The sequence below is a fragment of the Dryobates pubescens genome, chromosome 17 (assembly GCF_014839835.1).
Source record: "Dryobates pubescens isolate bDryPub1 chromosome 17, bDryPub1.pri, whole genome shotgun sequence".
Lineage (NCBI taxonomy): Eukaryota > Metazoa > Chordata > Aves > Piciformes > Picidae > Dryobates > Dryobates pubescens.
In genome coordinates this window covers 23,153,525-23,174,200 of record NC_071628.1, presented here as the reverse complement: position 1 = coordinate 23,174,200, position 20,676 = coordinate 23,153,525, and the positions used below count along the sequence as shown (strand labels likewise).

The 20,676-nt window shown below is 56.8% G+C and overlaps 1 protein-coding gene across 1 annotated transcript in view; it reads right to left on the bottom strand.

The window, feature by feature from the left end:
- Positions 1–14,641: 14,641 nt before the first annotated feature.
- The window catches only part of HCN4 (hyperpolarization activated cyclic nucleotide gated potassium channel 4), a 166,608-nt gene continuing 160,573 nt past the window's right edge, over positions 14,642–20,676 (bottom strand). The window contains exon 8 of the mRNA XM_054168798.1: positions 14,642–16,280. Within this exon, the coding sequence (XP_054024773.1) occupies positions 14,704–16,280 (1,577 nt within the window). The 3' untranslated portion in view covers positions 14,642–14,703. The remainder of the gene's footprint in view (positions 16,281–20,676) is intronic.

Sequence of the window (20,676 nt, the reverse complement as noted above, 5' to 3'; positions counted from 1 at the left end):
CTGGAAAAGATCTTGATCATCATTGAGTCAATCAGCAGCCCAGCACCACCATGGAGGTTAAACCAGGTCTCAGGATGCCATGCCTGCATGGCCTTTGAACACCTCCAGGGATGGGCACTCAACCACCCCCCTGGGCAACCTGAGCCTGTCTGTGAGAGCCCTTAGGGTGAGGACATTTTTCTAATGCCCAACCTAAACCCTGGCACAACCTGAGGCCATTTCCTCTTGTCCTATCACTTGTTACATGGGAGAAGAGACCAACCCCCACCTGGCTCAAGCCTCCTTTTAGGCAGCTGCAGAGAGCCAGGAGGTCTCCCCTCAGCCTCTTTTTCTCCAGGCTGAACAACCCCAGTTCTCTCAGCTGCCCCTCAAAACACCTGCAGTCTAGAGCCTTCACCAGCTTCATTGCTCCAGCACCTCAACCTCCTTCTTGGAGTGAGGGGCCCAAAACTGAACCCAGTACTCAAGGTGTGGCCTCACAATGCCAAGTAGAGTAGGACCTATCACTGCCCTGGTCAGTCACTGCTGCTCACACTCTTGATGCAGGCCAGGGTCAGTCACTGCTGCTCACACTCTTGATGCAGGCCAGGGTCAGTCACTGCTGCTCACACTCTTGATGCAGGCCAGGGTCAGTCACTGCTGCTCACACTCTTGATGCAGGCCAGGGTCAGTCACTGCTGCTCACACTCTTGATGCAGGCCAGGGTCAGTCACTGCTGCTCACACTCTTCCTGATGCAGGCCAGGGTCAGTCACTGCTGCTCACACTCTTGATGCAGGCCAGGGTCAGTCACTGCTGCTCACACTCTTGATGCAGGCCAGGGTCAGTCACTGCTGCTCACACTCTTGATGCAGGCCAGGGTCAGTCACTGCTGCTCACACTCTTCATGATGCAGGCCAGGGTCAGTCACTGCTGCTCACACTCTTCCTGATGCAGGCCAGGGTCAGTCACTGCTGCTCACACTCTTCCTGATGCAGGCCAGGGTCAGTCACTGCTGCTCACACTCTTGATGCAGGCCAGGGTCAGTCACTGCTGCTCACACTCTTGATGCAGGCCAGGGTCAGTCACTGCTGCTCACACTCTTCCTGATGCAGGCCAGGGTCAGTCACTGCTGCTCACACTCTTGATGCAGGCCAGGGTCAGTCACTGCTGCTCACACTCTTCCTGATGCAGGCCAGGGTCAGTCACTGCTGCTCACACTCTTCCTGATGCAGGCCAGGGTCAGTCACTGCTGCTCACACTCTTCCTGATGCAGGCCAGGGTCAGTCACTGCTGCTCACACTCTTCCTGATGCAGGCCAGGGTCAGTCACTGCTGCTCACACTCTTCCTGATGCAGGCCAGGGTCAGTCACTGCTGCTCACACTCTTGATGCAGGCCAGGGTCAGTCATTGCTGCTCACACTCTTGATGCAGGCCAGGGTCAGTCACTGCTGCTCACACTCTTGATGCAGGCCAGGGTCAGTCACTGCTGCTCACACTCTTGATGCAGGCCAGGGTCAGTCACTGCTGCTCACACTCTTGATGCAGGCCAGGGTCAGTCACTGCTGCTCACACTCTTCCTGATGCAGGCCAGGGTCAGTCACTGCTGCTCACACTCTTCCTGATGCAGGCCAGGGTCAGTCACTGCTGCTCACACTCTTCCTGATGCAGGCCAGGGTCAGTCACTGCTGCTCACACTCTTGATGCAGGCCAGGGTCAGTCACTGCTGCTCACACTCTTGATGCAGGCCAGGGTCAGTCACTGCTGCTCACACTCTTGATGCAGGTCAGGGTCAGTCACTGCTGCTCACACTCTTCCTGATGCAGGCCAGGGTCAGTCACTGCTGCTCACACTCTTCCTGATGCAGGCCAGGGTCAGTCACTGCTGCTCACACTCTTCCTGATGCAGGCCAGGGTCAGTCACTGCTGCTCACACTCTTCCTGATGCAGGCCAGGGTCAGTCACTGCTGCTCACACTCTTGATGCAGGCCAGGGTCAGTCACTGCTGCTCACACTCTTGATGCAGGCCAGGGTCAGTCACTGCTGCTCACACTCTTCCTGATGCAGGCCAGGGTCAGTCACTGCTGCTCACACTCTTGATGCAGGCCAGGGTCAGTCACTGCTGCTCACACTCTTCCTGATGCAGGCCAGGGTCAGTCACTGCTGCTCACACTCTTCCTGATGCAGGCCAGGGTCAGTCACTGCTGCTCACACTCTTGATGCAGGCCAGGGTCAGTCACTGCTGCTCACACTCTTCCTGATGCAGGCCAGGGTCAGTCACTGCTGCTCACACTCTTCCTGATGCAGGCCAGGGTCAGTCACTGCTGCTCACACTCTTCCTGATGCAGGCCAGGGTCAGTCACTGCTGCTCACACTCTTCCTGATGCAGGCCAGGGTCAGTCACTGCTGCTCACACTCTTGATGCAGGCCAGGGTCAGTCATTGCTGCTCACACTCTTGATGCAGGCCAGGGTCAGTCACTGCTGCTCACACTCTTCCTGATGCAGGCCAGGGTCAGTCACTGCTGCTCACACTCTTCCTGATGCAGGCCAGGCTGATGTTGGCCGCCTTGGCCACCTGGGCACACACTGGCTTGTCTTCATCTGCTTCATCCCTTCTCCCTTCATCTGCTATAGACCAACAGCCCCAGATCCTTTTCCATCAGGCAGTTTCCAGCCTCAAGGCTGCAGCATCCATTGGGTCATTGGACTTGGCCTGGTTGAACCTCATCCCACTTGGCCCATGGATCCAGCTTGCCCACATCCCTCACCAACACTCACAAAGGAGCAGCACTGAAGCCTTCTTCACCTTTTTCCCTGCCCCTGCTAAGAACAAGAGGTCACTCCCAGATCTTTGAGGCCCTTCTGCCTCAGCTGGGTTTGCTCCAGCAGTGCCAGGCCCCCATGCTGGGTGGTCCCAGGGGGCTGTTTCCAGGGTGGAGAGGCAGCTGGGCCAACTGGAGCAGCAGCAATGGCAGAGAGCAGCTGCCAGCTCCCCTGCTCTCGGGTGAGCAGCCACCCCAGGGGGTGTGGTGGCCCACACAGTGCAGTGAGCACATCAGCACCCGGGCTCTGCAGAGAGGAGCTGACAGTGATGGCAATGCACAAGGCTGGAGCTGACAGCAGCCCTGGGCCGCAGCAGGAGCCCAGCGTGGGTGGACAGAACACCTGAGAGCCAGCAGCAGGGCTGGGGAGGGCAGCGGGCCCCACACTGGCCCTGCACAGCTGTGTGGTCCTCCAGAGAAGCTGTGGGGAGCCCTGCGTGGGGAGCTCTGAGTGGGGAGCCCTGTGTGTGGAGCCCTGTGTGGGGAGCTCTGCGTGGGGAGCTCTGTGTGGGGAGCCCTGTGTGTGGAGCCCTGTGTGGGGAGCTCTGCGTGGGGAGCTCTGAGTGGGGAGCCCTGTGTGTGGAGCCCTGTGTGGGGAGCTCTGCGTGGGGAGCTCTGTGTGGGGAGCCCTGCGTGGGGAGCCCTGCGTGGGGAGCTCTGAGTGGGGAGCCCTGCATGGGGAGTCCTGCGTGGGGAGCTCTGAGTGGGGAGCTCTGAGTGGGGAGCCCTGCGTGGGGAGCCCTGCGTGGGGAGCTCTGAGTGGGGAGCTCTGAGTGGGGAGCCCTGCGTGGGGAGCCCTGCGTGGGGAGCTCTGTGTGGGGAGCTCTGAGTGGGGAGCTCTGCATGGGGAGCCCTGCGTGGGGAGCCCTGCGTGGGGAGCTCTGAGTGGGGAGCCCTGCGTGGGGAGCCCTGCGTGGGGACCTCTGTGTGGGGAGCTCTGCATGGGGAGCCCTGCGTGGGGAGCCCTGTGTGGGGAGCCCTGTGTGGGGAGCTCTGAGTGGGGAGCTCTGAGTGGGGAGCACTGTGTGGGGAGCCCTGTGTGGGGAGATCTGCATGGGGAGCTCTGCGTGGGGAGCCCTGCGTGGGGAGCTCTGCGTGGGGAGCTCTGAGTGGGGAGCCCTGCGTGGGGAGCCCTGAGTGGGGAGCTCTGAGTGGGGAGCTCTGAGTGGGGAGCACTGTGTGGGGAGCCCTGTGTGGGGAGATCTGCATGGGGAGCTCTGCGTGGGGAGCCCTGCGTGGGGAGCTCTGCGTGGGGAGCTCTGTGTGAGGAGCTCTGCGTGGGGAGCTCTGTGTGGGGAGCCCTGCGTGGGGAGATCTGCATGGGGAGCTCTGCGTGGGGAGCTCTGCATGGGGAGCTCTGTGTGAGGAGATCTGCGTGGGGAGCTCTGTGTGAGGAGATCTGCGTGGGGAGCTCTGAGTGGGGAGCCCTGCGTGGGGAGCTCTGAGTGGGGAGCTCTGCGTGGGGAGCCCTGAGTGGGGAGCTTTGTGTGGGGAGCCCTGCGTGGGGAGCCCTGCGTGAGGAGCCCTGCGTGGGGAGCTCTGAGTGGGGAGCTCTGAGTGGGGAGCTCTGTGTTGGGAGCCCTGCGTGGGGAGCTCTGCGTGGGGAGCTCTGCGTGGGGAGCCCTGTGTGGGGAGCTCTGCGTGAGGAGCTCTGAGTGGGGAGCTCTGAGTGGGGAGCCCTGCGTGGGGAGCTCTGCGTGGGGAGCCCTGTGTGGGGAGCCCTGCGTGGGGAGCCCTGAGTGGGGAGCTCTGAGTGGGGAGCTCTGAGTGGGGAGCTCTGAGTGGGGAGCCCTGTGTGGGGAGCTCTGCGTGGGGAGCCCTGTGTGGGGAGCTCTGCGTGAGGAGCTCTGAGTGGGGAGCTCTGAGTGGGGAGCCCTGCGTGGGGAGCTCTGCGTGGGGAGCTCTGAGTGGTGAGCCCTGCGTGGGGAGCCCTGCGTGGGGAGCTCTGAGTGGGGAGCTCTGTGTGGGGAGCTCTGTGTGGGGAGCCCTGTTTGGGGAGCTCTGAGTGGGGAGCCCTGCGTGAGGAGCTCTGTGTGGGAAGCTCTGTGTGGGGAGCTCTGTGGGGGGAGCCCTGTTTGGGGAGCCCTGCGTGGGGAGCTCTGCGTGGGGAGCTTTGTGTGGGGAGCTCTGAGTGGGGAGCCCTGCGTGGGGAGCTCTGCGTGAGGAGCTCTGAGTGAGGAGCTTTGTGTGGGGAGCCCTGCGTGAGGAGCTCTGTGTGGGAAGCTCTGTGTGGGGAGCTCTGTGGGGGGAGCCCTGTTTGGGGAGCCCTGCGTGGGGAGCTCTGAGTGGGGAGCCCTGTGTGGGGAGCTCTGAGTGGGGAGCCCTGCGTGGGGAGCTCTGCGTGAGGAGCTCTGAGTGAGGAGCTTTGTGTGGGGAGCTCTGCGTGAGGAGCTCTGAGTGGGGAGCCCTGTGTGGGGAGCTCTGTGTGGGGAGCTCTGAGTGGGGAGCCCTGTGTGGGGAGCTCTGTGTGGGGAGATCTGAGTGGGGAGCCCTGAGTGGGGAGCCCTGTGTGGGGAGCTCTGTGTGGGGAGCTCTGTGTGGGGAGCCCTGCGTGGGGAGCCCTGCGTGGGGAGCCTCAGCCATCCCCAGCCCAGCTGCAGAAGCAGCTGCTCAAGACCATGAACGAAAACGGAGGAGGGCAAAGGGACCCTGCAGAGCTCCCTGATTTGCAGCCCACGCAGGGGGAGCAGCTTCCCAGAGAGGGGAAGGTGTTGAGGCCTGTGGCACCTCCCTGCCTGGCATGGCAGGGGACAGCTTCAGGGAGCGCCCAGTCCCTTCCCACTGGGCAGGACACGCAGCCTGGCTGCCTTGGTGGGCAGCTGTAAGGGTGCATGAAGAAGTGTGGCCAACAGGGCAAGGGAGGTTCTCCTCCCACTCTGCCCGTATCTGGAGGACCATGTCCAGTTCTGAACTCCCCAGGGCACTACTGGAGAGAGTCCAGAGGAAGGTATCAAGCTGAGGGGCCTGGAGCAGCTCTGTGGGCTGTGGAGCCTGGAGCAGAGCAGCCCCAGAGGGGCTCTGAGCAATGCTCAGCAAGGGCTAAAGGGTGGGGGGCAAGAGGATGGGGGCAGACTTTTCTCAGTGGTGGCCAGGGACAGGACAAGGGGAATGGAATTGGAGGTTCCAGGAGGTTCCATCTGAAGAGGAGGAGAAACTTGTGAGGGTGCTGGAGCCCTGGAGCAGGCTGCCCAGAGAGGTTGTGGGGTCTGCTTCTCTGGAGAGATTCTAAACCCACCTGGACATTGTGCAGGCTGCTGTGGGTGCCCTGCTGTAGCAGTGGGGTTGGACTGGGTGAGCTCCAGAGGTCCCTTCCAGCCCCCAGCACGCTGGGGCTCTGAGATTCCCAGAGGAGGTGGCTGGCCACGCACATGGGGCAGGAGAGCTGTGTCCTGCAGCACCCATGCCAACACAGGATCACTCAGGGGAAGTCCTACGAGGGGCCTGGCATTTGCTGGGCTGAAGTTCCCATTTTAACCTGTCCTGATGTTGTTTCTTTCCCCCTTTAAGAGCATCTACCTCTTCTGAGAGACTTCAGCCAATACCTTTTGTAATCAGGTGTCTGCTAAAAGGTGGACTTGAACTGCAGAGCCCTTGCTGGTGATTAGGGTCAGCTGGTAGCTGGAGGCTGACAGGCAGCTGCTTTGCAGGGCCTCCTGAAGAGAGAATCAATCAACTTTCCTGAGTCTGTAAGGGGCAGAGCCAAGCCAGGGTTCTCTTCCCTTAGTGTGCCAGGAGAGGATGGCACCAGGCACCACACTCAGCTCCATCACAAGCAGAGCCTAGAGGCACTGTGGGGCCTAGGCACAGGTGGTGGAATCAGTGAGACCAAGTGGCCCAGGCCTTTGCAGATGATGTGAGCAAAGCCACCTGCCATGCTTGTGTTAGAGCAGGCAGGCAGGGGATGTGTTTGAGACTCCTTGCCAGGGATTCCCTGGGATTGCTGGGAGCAGGAACAGGGCAGGGGACACTGGAAGAGCCTCAGCTCTGAGCTCAGCACAGCCCCGGGCAGGCCCCAACCTCGCACATGCCCCCCCCCATCTTCACTGAGGTGGTGCCAAGAGGGTCATTAGGGATGGTGGCACTGGTGACAGCTCACATCCAGGGTTAGTGTGCATGGCCAGTGAGGCCTCCCAGCCCAACAACTTACACAGGGAAAGCTCTTGGGTCCTCAGGCTGCACAGAATCATGGAATCCTTTGGGTTGGACAAGACCTTTAAAATCATGGAGCCCAACACCACCATGCCCCCAGGTGTCATGCCTACATGTTGGTCAAACACCTCCAGGGATGGGGACTCCACCACCTCCCTGGGCAGCCTGTTCCAGTGCCTGACCACTCTTGAAGGAAATAAATTGCTCCTAATCTCCAGCCTAAACCTCCCCTGGCACAGTTTCATTGAATCACAGAACACAATCATAGAATCAACCAGGTTGGGAAAGACCTCAGAGATCATCCAGTCCAACCTGTCACCTGATACCCAGCACCTCCTGACAGCTCAACCATGGCTCCAAGGGCCACATCCAATCCCCACTTCAACACCTCCAGCCATGGGGACTCCACCACCTCCCTGGGCAGCACAGCCCAAGGGCAAATTCCTCTTGCTGGGAAGAACTTTCTCCTCACCTCCAGCCTAAACCTCCCCTGGCACAGTTTCATTGAATCACAGAACACAATCATAGAATCAACCAGGTTGGAAAAGACCTCAGAGATCATCCAGTCCAACCTGTCACCTGATACCCAACACCTCCTGACAACTAAACCACAGCTCCAAGGGTCACATCCAATCCCCTCTGCAACACCTCCAGCCATGGGGACTCCACCACCTCCCTGGGCAGCACAGCCCAAGGGCAAATTCCTCTTGCTGGGAAGAACTTTCTCCTCACCTCCAGCCTCAACCTCCCCTGGCACAGCTGCAGACTGTGTCCTCTTGTTCTGGGGCTGGTTGCCTGGGAGAAGAGACCAAACCCCAGCTGCCTACAACCTCCTTTTAGGTAGTTTATTTCAGGCCATTGGCTCTCATCACTCATCACCTGGGAGACAGCACCGAGACCTCACTCCAACCTCCTTTGCTCCCTACTTGCAGAGAGCAATGAGGTTTCCCCTCAGCCTCCTTTCCTCCAGGCTGCCCACCCCCAGCTCCCTCAGCTGCTCCTCTCCAGCCCTGTTCTCCAGACCCTTCCCCAGCTTCATTGCCCTTCTCTGGACTTGCTCCAGCACCTCAGTGTCTTTGTAGTGAGAAGCCCCAAACTGCACCCAGTATTTGAGGTGTGGTCTCACCAGTGCTGTGTACAGGGGGACAATCTCCTGACCTGCTGTGGTCCTGCTGACCTCTCAGTTTCTGATGCAGGCCAGGTTGCTATTGGCCTTCTTGGCCACATGAGCACACTGCTGGCTCATACTCATCCCGCTGTCATCCAGCACTCCCAGGTCCTTTTCTGCTGGGCAGCTTTCCAAACCTCACCACTGATGGTCTATGCTGAAAAATAGGTGGTGCTCAGCTGGGACTTGGGGCCAGCACCACGGTGTGTCCCAGCTTCTCCACTTTGTCCCCCCTGCCAGCAAAGCCTCAGCTGAGCTCAGGCAGGGCAGCCTTGCTCCCAGCCTGCCTGTGTGGCTTGAGTTCATGTCTGAGTGCAGGCTTCAGCTTAGGAACCAAACTGGCTGAGGGGCCGACTGAACACACCAAGCCTGGCAGCACAAAGTGGGCATTTTGCTCTGTGTGGGGAGAGGGAGAAATGTGCCCAAGGAACTGCATGGCTGATGAAAACCAGATGCAAAACCATCTCTGTCTCCTGAGGGCAAACCCAAATGGCAGCTTTCCCTGCGCTGCTGCTCTTCCCTGCTGCTGAGGAGGATTACTGAGCCCAGCTAGAGCTCAGTAATGGGAAAGGGCCACCCACAGCCCTGCTCACAGGCCACCAGTCTGTCACCTCTGCTAGGGAAGGGGGAGCTGGCACACTGTCTGCAGGGGGGTAATGGTGGATGAGGAGGGAGTCTATGGGCTTGAAGTGCCACCAACAAAAGTGGACTGCTTGTTTATTCCACTACATCCCAGTTCCTGGGCTTTTACACCCTACAGCCATCAGCCTGGTCCTGCTCCAGCAGTCTGCCAGAGGGGATCAGCACTGGAGAACACTGGCACTGGGTTCCTAGGGTCCTGGCATGGGCTAGCCTCTTTCCTCTCCTCTCCTGGGCCTAATATGCCCCAGCTGAACTTCCCAGGGGCTTGGAGAGGTGGCTCCAGCCACCTGTGCTGGGCAGGGAGCATTACCTTCAAGGGGAAAGATCCTGCCTCATCAGGTGCTAGGCTCAGGCTGGTGCCAGCAGCTGCTGCCTGCAGTTCTCTGGTGGTGAAGCTAGACCACTGTCCTTGCCTGGAAGAAGCACAAATTACTGGTCACTCTTTCAGTCCAAGCACCTCACTCCTAGGCTGTGGAGATGTTACCCATGGTCCCTGCCCTTTCTCTTCCTGGGCTCCTGCAGCTACAGGCCTTTGCCTGGTGCCTCCTCTGGGGTCCTGCTCTGTCCCTTAGCCCCACTGAGGTACATGGCTTGCAAGCAGAGGAGAGCTGGGCTGGAAAGATTCTTGCCCATCCCATCACCTGAGGATGTGAGCATAGCAGCTGTGCTCTCATCTTCCTTCCTCCTCACTGTGTCTCCAGGTCCCACAGGAAGGTTTTGGGGCCCCTTCAGTCACCCTGCAGTTACCTGTGGTGTGCTGGGTGGCTGAAGAGCAGCTCTCATGGGCAGCCCACTCCAGCCTTGACAACACTGTACCTGCAAAGGGTTGGAAAAGTTCTCTACCATCCTACCAGGGTGTTGTCTGGACATGGTTTCCTCCTGCTTTTGCCTGAAGGTGGAGGAGCAGCAGTGGGTGAACCCTGCAGATCAAGAGAGGGAATTCTGTCCCTTTGTTCAGCTCTGCTGAGACCACATCTCCAATCCTGCCTCCAACTCAGGTGTTCCCAGCATAAGAGGGACATGGAATTGTGGAGCCAGTCCACAGGAGGCCACAAGGATGATCCAAGGGCTGGAGCACCTCTGCTGTGAGGACAGGCTGAGGCAGCTGGGGGTGTTCAGCCTGAGGGGACCTTAGAGCTGCCTTCCAGTACCTGTACAGGAAGGCTGCAGGGGGACTTTTCCTAAGGGTGTCTAGAGCCAGGCCAAGGGGGAAAGGTTTGAAGCTGAGGGAGAGCAGGTTAGACTGGAGCTTAGAAGTTCCTCAGTACAAGGGTGGTGAGACTCTGGAAGAGGCTGCCCAGGGAGGTTGCCTTCTTCCCTGGCAGCGATGAGGCCTTGAGCAGCTGAGTCTAGTTGAGAGGTGTCCCTGCCCATGGCAGGGAGGTTGGAGTGGATGATCTGTGAGGCCCCTTCCAACCTAAGCCATTCTATGATATCCTGCTGCTCCTTGGGGTCTTCTCCAAGGCTCCATGGCCAGCCAGCTCTTCCATGTCTGCCATTAAAGTGCAGGATTGCCACACCTCCATCTGCAGCACAACAATCACCAGTGGTGTGCCCCACCCAGTGCTGGGCCCCGTGCTCTTTAACATCTTCATTGATGATCTGGACGAGGGCATTGAGTCCATCATCAGTAAATTTGCTGATGACACCAAGCTGGGGGCAGGAGTTGATCTGCTGGAGGGCAGAGAGGCTCTGCAGAGGGACCTCGACAGGCAGAGGCCAAGGGCAGGAGATTGAACACAGCCAAGTGCCAGGTTCTGCACATTGGCCACAACAACCCCAGGCAGTGCTGCAGGCTGGGGACAGAGTGGCTGAGAGCAGCCAGGTAGAGAGGGACCTGGGGGTACTGGTCGATGGTAGGCTGAACATGAGCCTGCAGTGTGCCCAGGCAGCCAGGAGGGCCAATGGCATCCTGGCCTGCATCAGGAACAGTGTGGCCAGCAGGAGCAGGGAGGTCATTCTGCCCCTGTACACTGCACTGGTTAGGCTGCACCTCGAGTCCTGTGTCCAGTTCTGGGCTCCTCAGTTTAGGAAGGAGGTTGACTTGCTGGAAGGTGTCCAGAGAAGAGCAACAAAGTTGGTGAGGGGTTTGGAACACAGCCCTGTGAGGAGAGGCAGAGGGAGCTGGGGTTGCTTAGCCTGGAGAGAAGGAGACTCAGGGGTGACCTTATTGCTCTCTACAACTACCTGAAGGGAGGTTGTAGACAGGCAGAGGTTGGTCTCTTCTCCCAGGCACCCAGCACCAGAACAAGAGGACACAGTCTCAGGCTGCACCAGGGGAGGTTTAGGTTGGATGTTAGGAAGAATTTCTATGCAGAGAGAGTGATTGCCCATTGGAATGGGCTGCCCTGGGAGGTGGTGGAGTCACCATCACTGGAGGTGTTCAGGAGGAGACTTGATGGAGTGCTTGGTTTAGTTGTTTAGGTGGTGTTGGTTGATAGGTTGGACACGATGATCTTGAAGGTGTCTTCCAACCTGGTTTATTCTATTCTATTCTATTCTATTCTATTCTATTCTATTCTATTCTATTCTATTCTATTCTATTCTATTCAGATTCCTCCTCTGTACTCCTGGAAATTCAAGTGCAGGCAAAAGCTGTCAACGTCTGCTGTCAGTGGCTTGATACCAGCTCCCACCACACCAGGTGGAGCCGTGGCAGCAGGGGAACACAGCTCTAACAACCATCAGGAAAACACAGCCAGCAAGTGAGACAAAGCCCTGCACCTTCTCTGCCCAACAGAGGAGAGGTCCGAAATGCCACCCAGGTTTGGGGATTTTTTTCCCCCCTTCTTTAGCCCTCCTCTCAGGTTGCCCCAAGGATTGGTTTGGTTTGCTGGTTTGGGGTTTGTGTGTTCTCTCTTTCTTTGAACCTCACCTCAGACTGTGGGAGGTTCTCCACTTCAAGCAGACAGCAAGTCAGAGGGGTTGGGTTTTTCAGGTTTTTATTTACTAAGGTTTTTATTGTGTCTTTTATATTGCAAACCCCACCCCTAGAACTCTTCCCTCCCTTCCCCCCCCCCCAAGAAAACAAAATAATAGTAGTAATAATAATAATAATAATAATAATAATAATAATAATAATAATAATAATAATAATAGAAACCATATAGTTCCACCTACTGAGACAAGCCTAGTGTTGACTGGGGTCCAGTCAGAATAACTCAATATTGGCTACTGCACTGCTAAGAACTGGAAAATCAACCAATATCCCTGTGGGAAACAAAGCAAAGGAACCCAGCTGAAGAAGGGTGTTCACCAGGCTGGTGGATGGGACACACACACCTACCAGAGACAGCCCTCAGGGTGTTTCTGTGCACCTCCATTTGTCTGAGTGGCCACAGGGGGTGTTGAGATTCAAGTACCAATGCAGCAGTCACAGGACAGTCATCCATGAGGGGTTGGCATGGCTGGGCTGAAGACCACCTCCATCTGCTTACATCCTCCCTAACCCAGACAGCTTAGCTCCCAACCTCCTGAGATGCTCATTCTAGGGGCCCTCTAGCATAGAGGGGGGGGCAAAACCCAGGCTGCTAAGAGAAACAGCAAACTGAAAAGGATATTGTGAGTCTTCCTCTGAGGAACTGCCTCATCCCTATGCAAATATCACGAGGCTCTGTGCATCTGCTGCCCATTCCTCCACCTGACTCTGTTTCAAGATGAACCTGTACAGATTTGGGGAAAGCAGGATCTATATATTATAATTACCACCTGCCCATCAGTCTTCTACAGGAGGGGGAAAAACTGAGGTGTATTGGAAAACTAGGAGATATATATAGAGAGAGAGATACATAGAACTCTGTGTGTGTGTGTGTGAGCTTACACATGTGCACAAATAGCCTACATCTGGGTATAAGTGGGCATTAGCTATAGAAAAGCATGTGTGTATATAGAGAGATACAGAGAAAATCTACACACACACAGCCACACACCCCCTGCACCCCTCCCACCACACACCCCCACAGCTGGCAGAACAAAGACACCCAGCCAAACGTTTGCTGGAGTTCCCCCTGACCCCTTTTTAAGGAAGACCAAAGCTGATTACATCTGAGCCAGCAAAGCAGGTGGAAGCAGGAGTGCCCAGGAACGCTTGCAGCACGGGTGGGGAGAACAGGCACGTGGCAAGAGGTCTGCAAACCAGCCGGGTGTGGAACAACCCAAGGGGTTGGGGGGGCAGAGAACTGGGCTGGGAGGAGGTAAGAGAGAGAGTCAGATGGACCTGTGTGGTTAGTGTGGTAATAGTAAGGGGGTTTTGGCACTGCTGCATCCCTCTATGGGCTGGAGAAGCCCCAGAAGAGCTGGAAACAGAGGGAAGCTAGAGATGTGTCTCTAACCAGGGACAGCAAAGTTGAGCACCTGACTCTTTACAGGGAGGTGGCTGGAGACACCGCTTGGCCTAAGAAGGAGAAGGATCAAAGTAAAAGGAAAGGAGACATTTGCTCTAGAGGTAAAGGCTGCAGCTCCTCAGTGCTCTGTGCACCCAGAGGCCCCTTACTGTCCTCACCCCACTTTGACTGCCTTAAATCAGGGGAGCCCAAAAACTCCAGCTCAAGGTGCCTGCCAGGCCCCAGATGTGTCCAGTGATGCTGCAACTGCAGGAGGAGACCAAAGCCAGTCAGGTGCAGGCTGTTATTGCTGGTGAAATCAAGCAAACTATTTCAATTCCCCCACCAGAGGAGGAGCATGGACCACGGCTGGCCACATTTCTGGTCTGATGTGGTGGAATGGTATAAACAAGGTCGCAAATCTGGAGGATTCTTGGCTGGGCACCACTATTACCCTTGGTGCCTGAAAGCTCAAAGTCCCCTGGGCTGAGGAGGAAGAGGGCTGGGGTGACTGCACCCCACCTTTTGCTCTTTTTCTACCCATTTCTACCCATAAGCAGTCAACCCATGGACACTGAGACATCAAAATGAGAGGGGAAAGGTTAAAGTGCTGCCTTGTTCTTCATCCCTCTCCTTGCTTTGCACACCCCAGCCTGGAAGGCAGCTCACAGACTTTCCAAACCCTAGGGAGGTTGAAGCTTGGGGTTCTGCTGGCCGAGAGCAGCTGCCTGGAGCGCTGGCAGAGAGACACAACTCCTCCTACCACCCCCATCCACGACACCCACGAAAATACAGCGGGGGTATTCACTGCCCTGCTCGAGGCTGACAAGGGACTGCTTCTTGTTCCCACCAGAACATCACTGCAATAAGAAAGAGACAAGCACCTGAAGTCAGGCCTGTGTATCTCCTGGTCACCTTTATGTGCTTCAGGTGGAATCCAAACCAGACCTCAGCCCTTCCGAAATGCCTAGAGGGGACTGCATCACTCACCCCCCCCTCTTCTTGCTTCCTCTGCAACCTGCAGATCACAGGAGAGAACCTGGGAAGGAAGTGGAACTTTCTGCTGCGCCATCCAAGCGCCCCCCACGCCTGGGCGCCGCGGGGCCGGGCTCCCAGCCGGCGCCAAGCCGAGCGCCAGCAACAGGCCTGCCCTGATGTTCCCTTTTATGGCCCACGGTCAACCTCAGCCCTTTGGCTCAACAGGAAAACCTTTTGTGTGTGTGGAGGGTGGTGGCTTCTATGGCTGCTCCTCGACAGGCTGCAGTTCGGGCAGGAGCCTCGCTGCGCGTGACCTCGGCGGGTTGCTTTGCTCCTCTCCTTCCGTTCCATGTATTAAAATATCTCTATAAAACCAAGTGACCAAAAATCTATAGCTCTAAGGATACCTGGCTAGCTTCTTTTTTTTTTTTTTCTTTTTCTTTTTTTCCCCCTTTTTTTTCCTGTTGGTTTTGTTGTTATCCTTGTGGTATCTTTTTGTTTGTTTCTAATCAGAGCGAAACCCTCAACGGAAGAAATGGAGAGGGGAACGAAGCCCAAAGGCGGCGAGGAGGGGAAGAAAAGGAAAACCTGGGCCGTGAAAAGTCTAACTGGGAACTGAACTGCAGGGCTGACAGAAGGAGTCCTCACAAATTGGAGGGCAGTTTGGATCTGACAGGTTCCAGGTCCCCCGTGAGCACTAGGGACTCCTTCCGCCCGGCAGCAGTCAGCGAGGCGGCGGCGGCGCCGGCCCCGAACACCAGCGGATGTGGTAAAGAACCTGAGGACATCTGCCGCGGCAAAGTCACGCGCCCAGGAACTGAGCTACAAGGCTTCCCCAGGAGTCCAGGCCCTCCACCAGGGAAAGGAGAGAAGCTGGAAACAGATTCTCTGGAGGAATGAGGAGAACTCTGGCTCAGCGTCTGAGCCAGCTCCTGGGGCAAAGATGGCTGGGAAGCAGAAATCAACTTGAGGTCCTGGTTCAGGCGTCCCGGCGGCACGGGCGGCGTGCTCTTGGACTGCAGGAGCTGTGGAGGTGGGCTGGCTGTCTGAGGCAGGAGCAGAGAGCCGTGAGAGCCTGAGGCCCCAGAAGGGCCACACTGAAAAGTTCTTGTTGCCACTGGGCTCTGACTGGGAGGACTAAGGCCAGAAGGGGTGTAACAGGGAGAGGCGACGCCAGACTGCTGTAGTGGAGACATGGAGGCAAAGGGTGGCCGCTCTTGGTGGAGCTGGGCTATCGTTCCAGTTAAAGATCCTAATGCACTTGGATGTGTTTGGCACAGGCCTGAGGATGGCCCACCAGAGGCCTGTGCCAGCTGGCTTAGGCTGGAGGATGGAGAGTTGGAAGAAGGAGTGGGTTGGAAGTGATTCATTCCCCCCAAAGTCCCACTGCCCGAGAGCTGCTGTAACTGTCCTGCCTGCAGTTGTCTTGTGGTGGGCTGGAACTGGTTGAGAAGACTAGGGGGGGAGTTTGACGAGAGCTGGGTGAGTGAGGTTGATGGGGAACTAGTTGTGGCTTGCTGGAAGTGCCCAAATCCACTGCTGGAAAGGGCTGGCTGCTGCTGCTGCTGCTGTTGCTGCTGCTGCTGCTGCTGCTGCTGCATGGGCTGAGCTGTACCTAAGGGTGATCCAGAAGATGCCTGCTGGAACTGGCTCAGTCCCACCGAGGATGTGCTGCTCAAACCTGGCTGGCTTGAGCCACCCGGAGGGGATCCCACCTGGAACTGGCCTAAGCCGGCAGCAGCTGAGAATCCTGCGAGCTGCTGGATGTGGAAGGAAGAGGATGAAGGGGTTTCTGCTCCTGGTGTGTGCAGCTGGGAGGGGGTACTGGAGGGAGAGCCGACAGCAGAGGGGCCAGTCGACGGGATCAGAGACTGCAGCCTCTTCACCGGCCTGGGAGTCTGGTTGGATTGCTGCCCCAGGGACCCCAAGACGGACACCGGCGGGCGGAAGATGGCTGTGGGGAGGCGTGGGTGGTGGGTCAGAGCTATAGCAACAGAAGTGGTGGCTGCTGCAGCTTGCAGGGGCGCCTGGATGAGCGGAGTCCAGATGACAGGGGTGGGAGTGGAGGCGGCGGCGGCGGCGGCCTGGACGTTGTGGGCACAGTGTGCCATCTCTCGGTCGTGCTGCACGATCTGCTGGATGATCTCATTCTCCTGGTAGTTGAACACACCAGAATTGAGGTCATGCTGGACTTTGTGCAGCAGAATGGAATTTTTCTTGCCTGTAGAGAAAGAGAAGGAAGGAAGGAGGGAAGGAAAAAAGAATCACTCCGAGATGTCAAAGCATGGGAGGCTTCCTCAGAGCTTCCTGCCAGACTTCCCTCAAACTGCTGGCTCTGCTTCCCCTCCACTGTCATTAGGGGCTCTGGGTACAGTGTCTGTGCTCTAGCAACAAGATGACAGACATCCCATCCCCTGCTATGGTCAACAGACTTCAGGACCCCATTAGAATGTGCCTGGCAGGACACATCTTAGGCAGGCAGTCAAGCCAGTTTTTGGTAAGCGGGACAGAGCCTGTGGACCTGGAAGCCTCCCATTTTGCACCTCAGAATCTAATCTTCTGTTAGAAACAGAATAAATCCAAAGGCTGCATTCTTTCTGTGGGTGTTTTCAAAGGAAAACCTCAAAACTGTAAGTCAAAAGGAGTCTCCTGAGTCTTCAGCTACTCTCCTTCAGCTACACCTCTGCCACAGCTAGCTCACGTAACTGTTCCCTCTGGAGCCAAATGTGGAGTCAAGAAGGCCAACCATGTCCTGCACTGTATCAAGAGAAGTGTGGCCAGCAGGTCAAGGGAGGTGATTCTCCCCCCCTGCTCTGCTCTCATGAGACCCCACCTGGAGTCCTGTGTCCAGTTCTTGTGCCCCCAAAACAAGAAGGACACCAGACTGCTGGAGTGGGTGCAGAGGAGGGTCACAAAGATGATCAGAGAGCTGGAGAAGCTCCCCTGTGGGGACAGGCTGGGAGAGTTGGGGCTGTTCAGCCTGGAGAAGGCAGCAGGGAGACCTTAGGGCAGCCTTCCAGTATCTGAAGGGGGCACCAGGAGAGCTGGGGAGGGACTTTTGACAAGGACTGTGACTGACAGGACGACAGGCAATGACTTTGAGCTGGAAGAGGGGAGATTGAGACTGGAGATTAGGAAGAAATGCTTTGCAGTAAGGGTGGGGAGACACTGGAACAGGTTGCCCAGGGAGGCTGTGGATGTCCCTGGCCTGGAGGTGTTGAAGGCCAGGTTGGATGAGGCCTTGAGCAACCTGGGCTGGTGGGAGGTGTCCCAGTCCATGGCACAGGTGGGTTGGAACTGGATGATCCTTAAGGTCTCTTCCAACCCAAACCATTCCATGACTCTGTGTGGTTTTAGTTGAAAGGAAAATCCTTTATGAATAAGGACTTTAGGTGCTGTGAAAACTCAGCTGCCCTAACTAGGAGACCCCAGACATGCCCCAGCTACCATCTTGCTCAGCCATGTCCTTCTAGCCCCAACGTTAAGGGAGCTGCAGGCCAGCAAATGTCATGTTCCAGCTGGACATCCCAGCCTGCAGCAAAAGATGACCTGGGGGTAGTGGTGGAGAGCAGCTGAACAGGAGCCAGCAGTGTGCCCAGGGGCCCAAGAAGGCCAATGGCATCCTGGCCTCCATCAGGAAGAGTGTGGCCAGCAGGAGCAGGGAGGTCATTGTGCCCTGGGCTCAGCACTGCTTAGGCCACACCTTGAGTCCTGTGTCCAGCTCTGGGCTCCTCAGTTTCAGAAGGCCATTGAGAGACTTGAAGGTGTCCAGAGAAGGGCAAGGAGGCTGGGGAGGGGTCTGGAGCACAGCCCTGGCAGGAGAGGCTGAGGGAGCTGGGCTTGCTTAGCCTGCAGAAGAGGAGGCTCAGGGGAGACCTTCTTGCTCTCTGCAACTCCCTGCAGGGAGGTTGGAGCCAGCTGGGGCTTGGGCTTTGCTCCCAGGCAGGCAAGCAGCCCCAGAACAAGAGGACACAGTCTGCAGCTGTGCCAGGGGAGGTTGAGGCTGGAGGGGAGGAGAAAGTTCTTGCCAGCAAGAGGAATTGGCCCTTGGGCTGTGCTGCCCAGGGAGGTGGTGGAGTCCCCATGCCTGGAGGTGTTGAAGAGGGGATTGGATGTGGCCCTTGGAGCCATGGTTTGGTTAATCATGAGGTGTTGGGTGAGAATAGAATAGAATAGAATAGAATAGAATAGAATAGAATAGAATAGAATAGAATAGACCAGGTTGGAAGAGACATTCAAGATCATCGACTCCAACCTATCACCCAGCACCATCTAATCAACTAAACCACGGCACCAAGCACCCCATCAAGTCTCCTCCTAAACACCTCCAGGAATGGGGACTCCACCACCTCCCTGGGCAGCACAGCCCAAGGGCCAATCACTCTCTCTATGAAGAATTTCTTCCTAACATCCAGCCTCAACCTCCCCTGGCACAGCTGCAGACTGTGTCCTCTTGTTCTGGGGCTGCTTGCCTGCCTGGCAGAAGAGCCCAAGCCCCAGCTGGCTCCAATCTCCCTTCAGGGAGTTGCAGAGAGCAAGAAGGTCTCCCCTGAGCCTCCTCTTCTGCAGGCTAAGCAAGCCCAGCTCCCTCAGCCTCTCCTGCCAGGGCTGTGCTCCAGACCCCTCCCCAGCTTTGTTGCCCTCCTCTGGATAGTTTGGACTTGATGATCTCTGAGGTCTTTTCCAGCCTTCCTGATGCTGTGATTCTATGATCTCATCTCTTTGCCTTCCCAGTGGGCTGGAAAATGTGGCCTGAAGAGTTTGTCTGATCCGAGCGCACCCGGCACTGCACTCGCCCGGCCTGAGGGACAGAACCAGGCTGGGCAGGGGGATGAGATGCTGCCAGCAATGCACAAATGCCTGCTACAAGGAGAGGGTTTCTGACGTGGCCAGGCTGCCTGCATAACACCTTTCAGCTCTCTGCTCTCAGAACAGCATGGGCTGGGTGACTGTGCCAGCCCTGCTCTACCAGGAGCTGGGAGGTGCTGACTGGAATGGTTCTCCCACAGAACTGGTGTGGATCAGATCCCAGCTCCTGCCTTGTCAAAGGTGTTCTCTCTCTCTCCTGCCAGCACGAGCCAGCTGGCATCGTTGACAGCACCTATGGGCTTCCTTTGCACTCTTCTTTACTGAAGCTGTTGAAAGCTGCCCTAGCAGGGGTTTGGACTAAAATCATAGAATCAGGGAATGATAGAATGGTTTGGGGTGGAAGGGACCTTGAAGTTTATCCAGTTCCGACCCTCCTGCCATGATCAGGGACATCTCCCACTAGCCCAGGTTGCTTAAGGCCTCATCCAACCTGGCATGGGACACCTCTAGGGAGGGAACATCCACAGCCTCCCTGGGCAACCTGTTCCAGTGTCTCACCACTCTGTAAGCAGAGTTTCCTCCTAAAGCTGTCTCCACACTTCCATGGACTCACAGCTTTCAAGCTAAGCCAGCTGTTGGTACTGCCTAAGCCCATGGTGTGATGTTTGATTTGCCCCATACAGGACTCTGGTTTCAACTGCTCATCTGATGGATTCCAAGAAGTGGCTAAGAGTGGACTGCCATGTTGGCAGTAGCTCCCAGTACTTCCCAGTGTGATCCCAGAGGATCACACCACATCTCTGCCCCTCTTAAACATCTCCAGGGATGGGGATTCAACCACCTCCCCGGGCAACCTCTTCCAGCGTCTGAGAACCCTTTTGGGGAAGAAGTTTCTTCTAATGTCAAACCTAAACGTCCCCTGGTGCACCTTGAGGCTGTTGCCTCTCATTTTATCACTAGTTAACTGGGAAAAGACCAACACCCACCTGGCTCCAACCTCCTTTCAGGGAGTTGTAGAAAGCCAGAACGTTTCCTCTCAGCCTCTTCCCGACTGAACACCCCCAGTTCCCTCAGCTGCTCCTCCCCAGCCCTGTTCCCCAGCCCCTTCACCAGCTTCACTGCCCTCTCTGGACCTGCTCCAGCACCTCAATGCCCTTCTTGGAGTGAAAGGCCCTAAACTGAACCCAGGACTCCAGGTGTGGCCTCACCAGTGCTAAGTAGAGAGGCATGTTCACTTCCCTGTTGGTCCATGCCAGGATGCTGGTGGCCTTCTTGGCCCCCTGGGCACACTGCTGGCTCATGTACAGCTGGGTGCTGATCAACATCTTCAGGTAATTTTCTGCCTGGCACCTTCCAGCCACTCCTCCCCAAGCCTGGGCTGTAGCTTGGGGTTGTTGTGACCCAAGTGCATGAAAAGTTACAGAAACTCTCCAGAAGGATCAGGGAATAAGTATAGGATATTCAGCTCCTCTCAGAGAAGAGGTGATTTGATCCTGATCCACAGGGAACTTGGCAGAGGAAGGAAGGTGCTAAGAACCACTCCCTTCAGCCCCAGAAGGACCCATCAGGTACTGTGATTTTTGACAAGCCCATAAAAACCCAATCAGTGATTTAGCTGTGACTGTAGTCAAGCAGTGGAAGAACACCCTGAGTGTTTGTCCTTTACTGCACCTCTTCAAGTGAAGTGTTTCTCTCTGGGTAAAGGAGGAGGTGTGGCTCCAGGAGCCCAGGGCTCTGCAGCAGGGCTGTGCAATTGCTCAGAGCAGGCAGAGCTCACACTCCACAGCAAGATGAGCTGCACCAGAAAC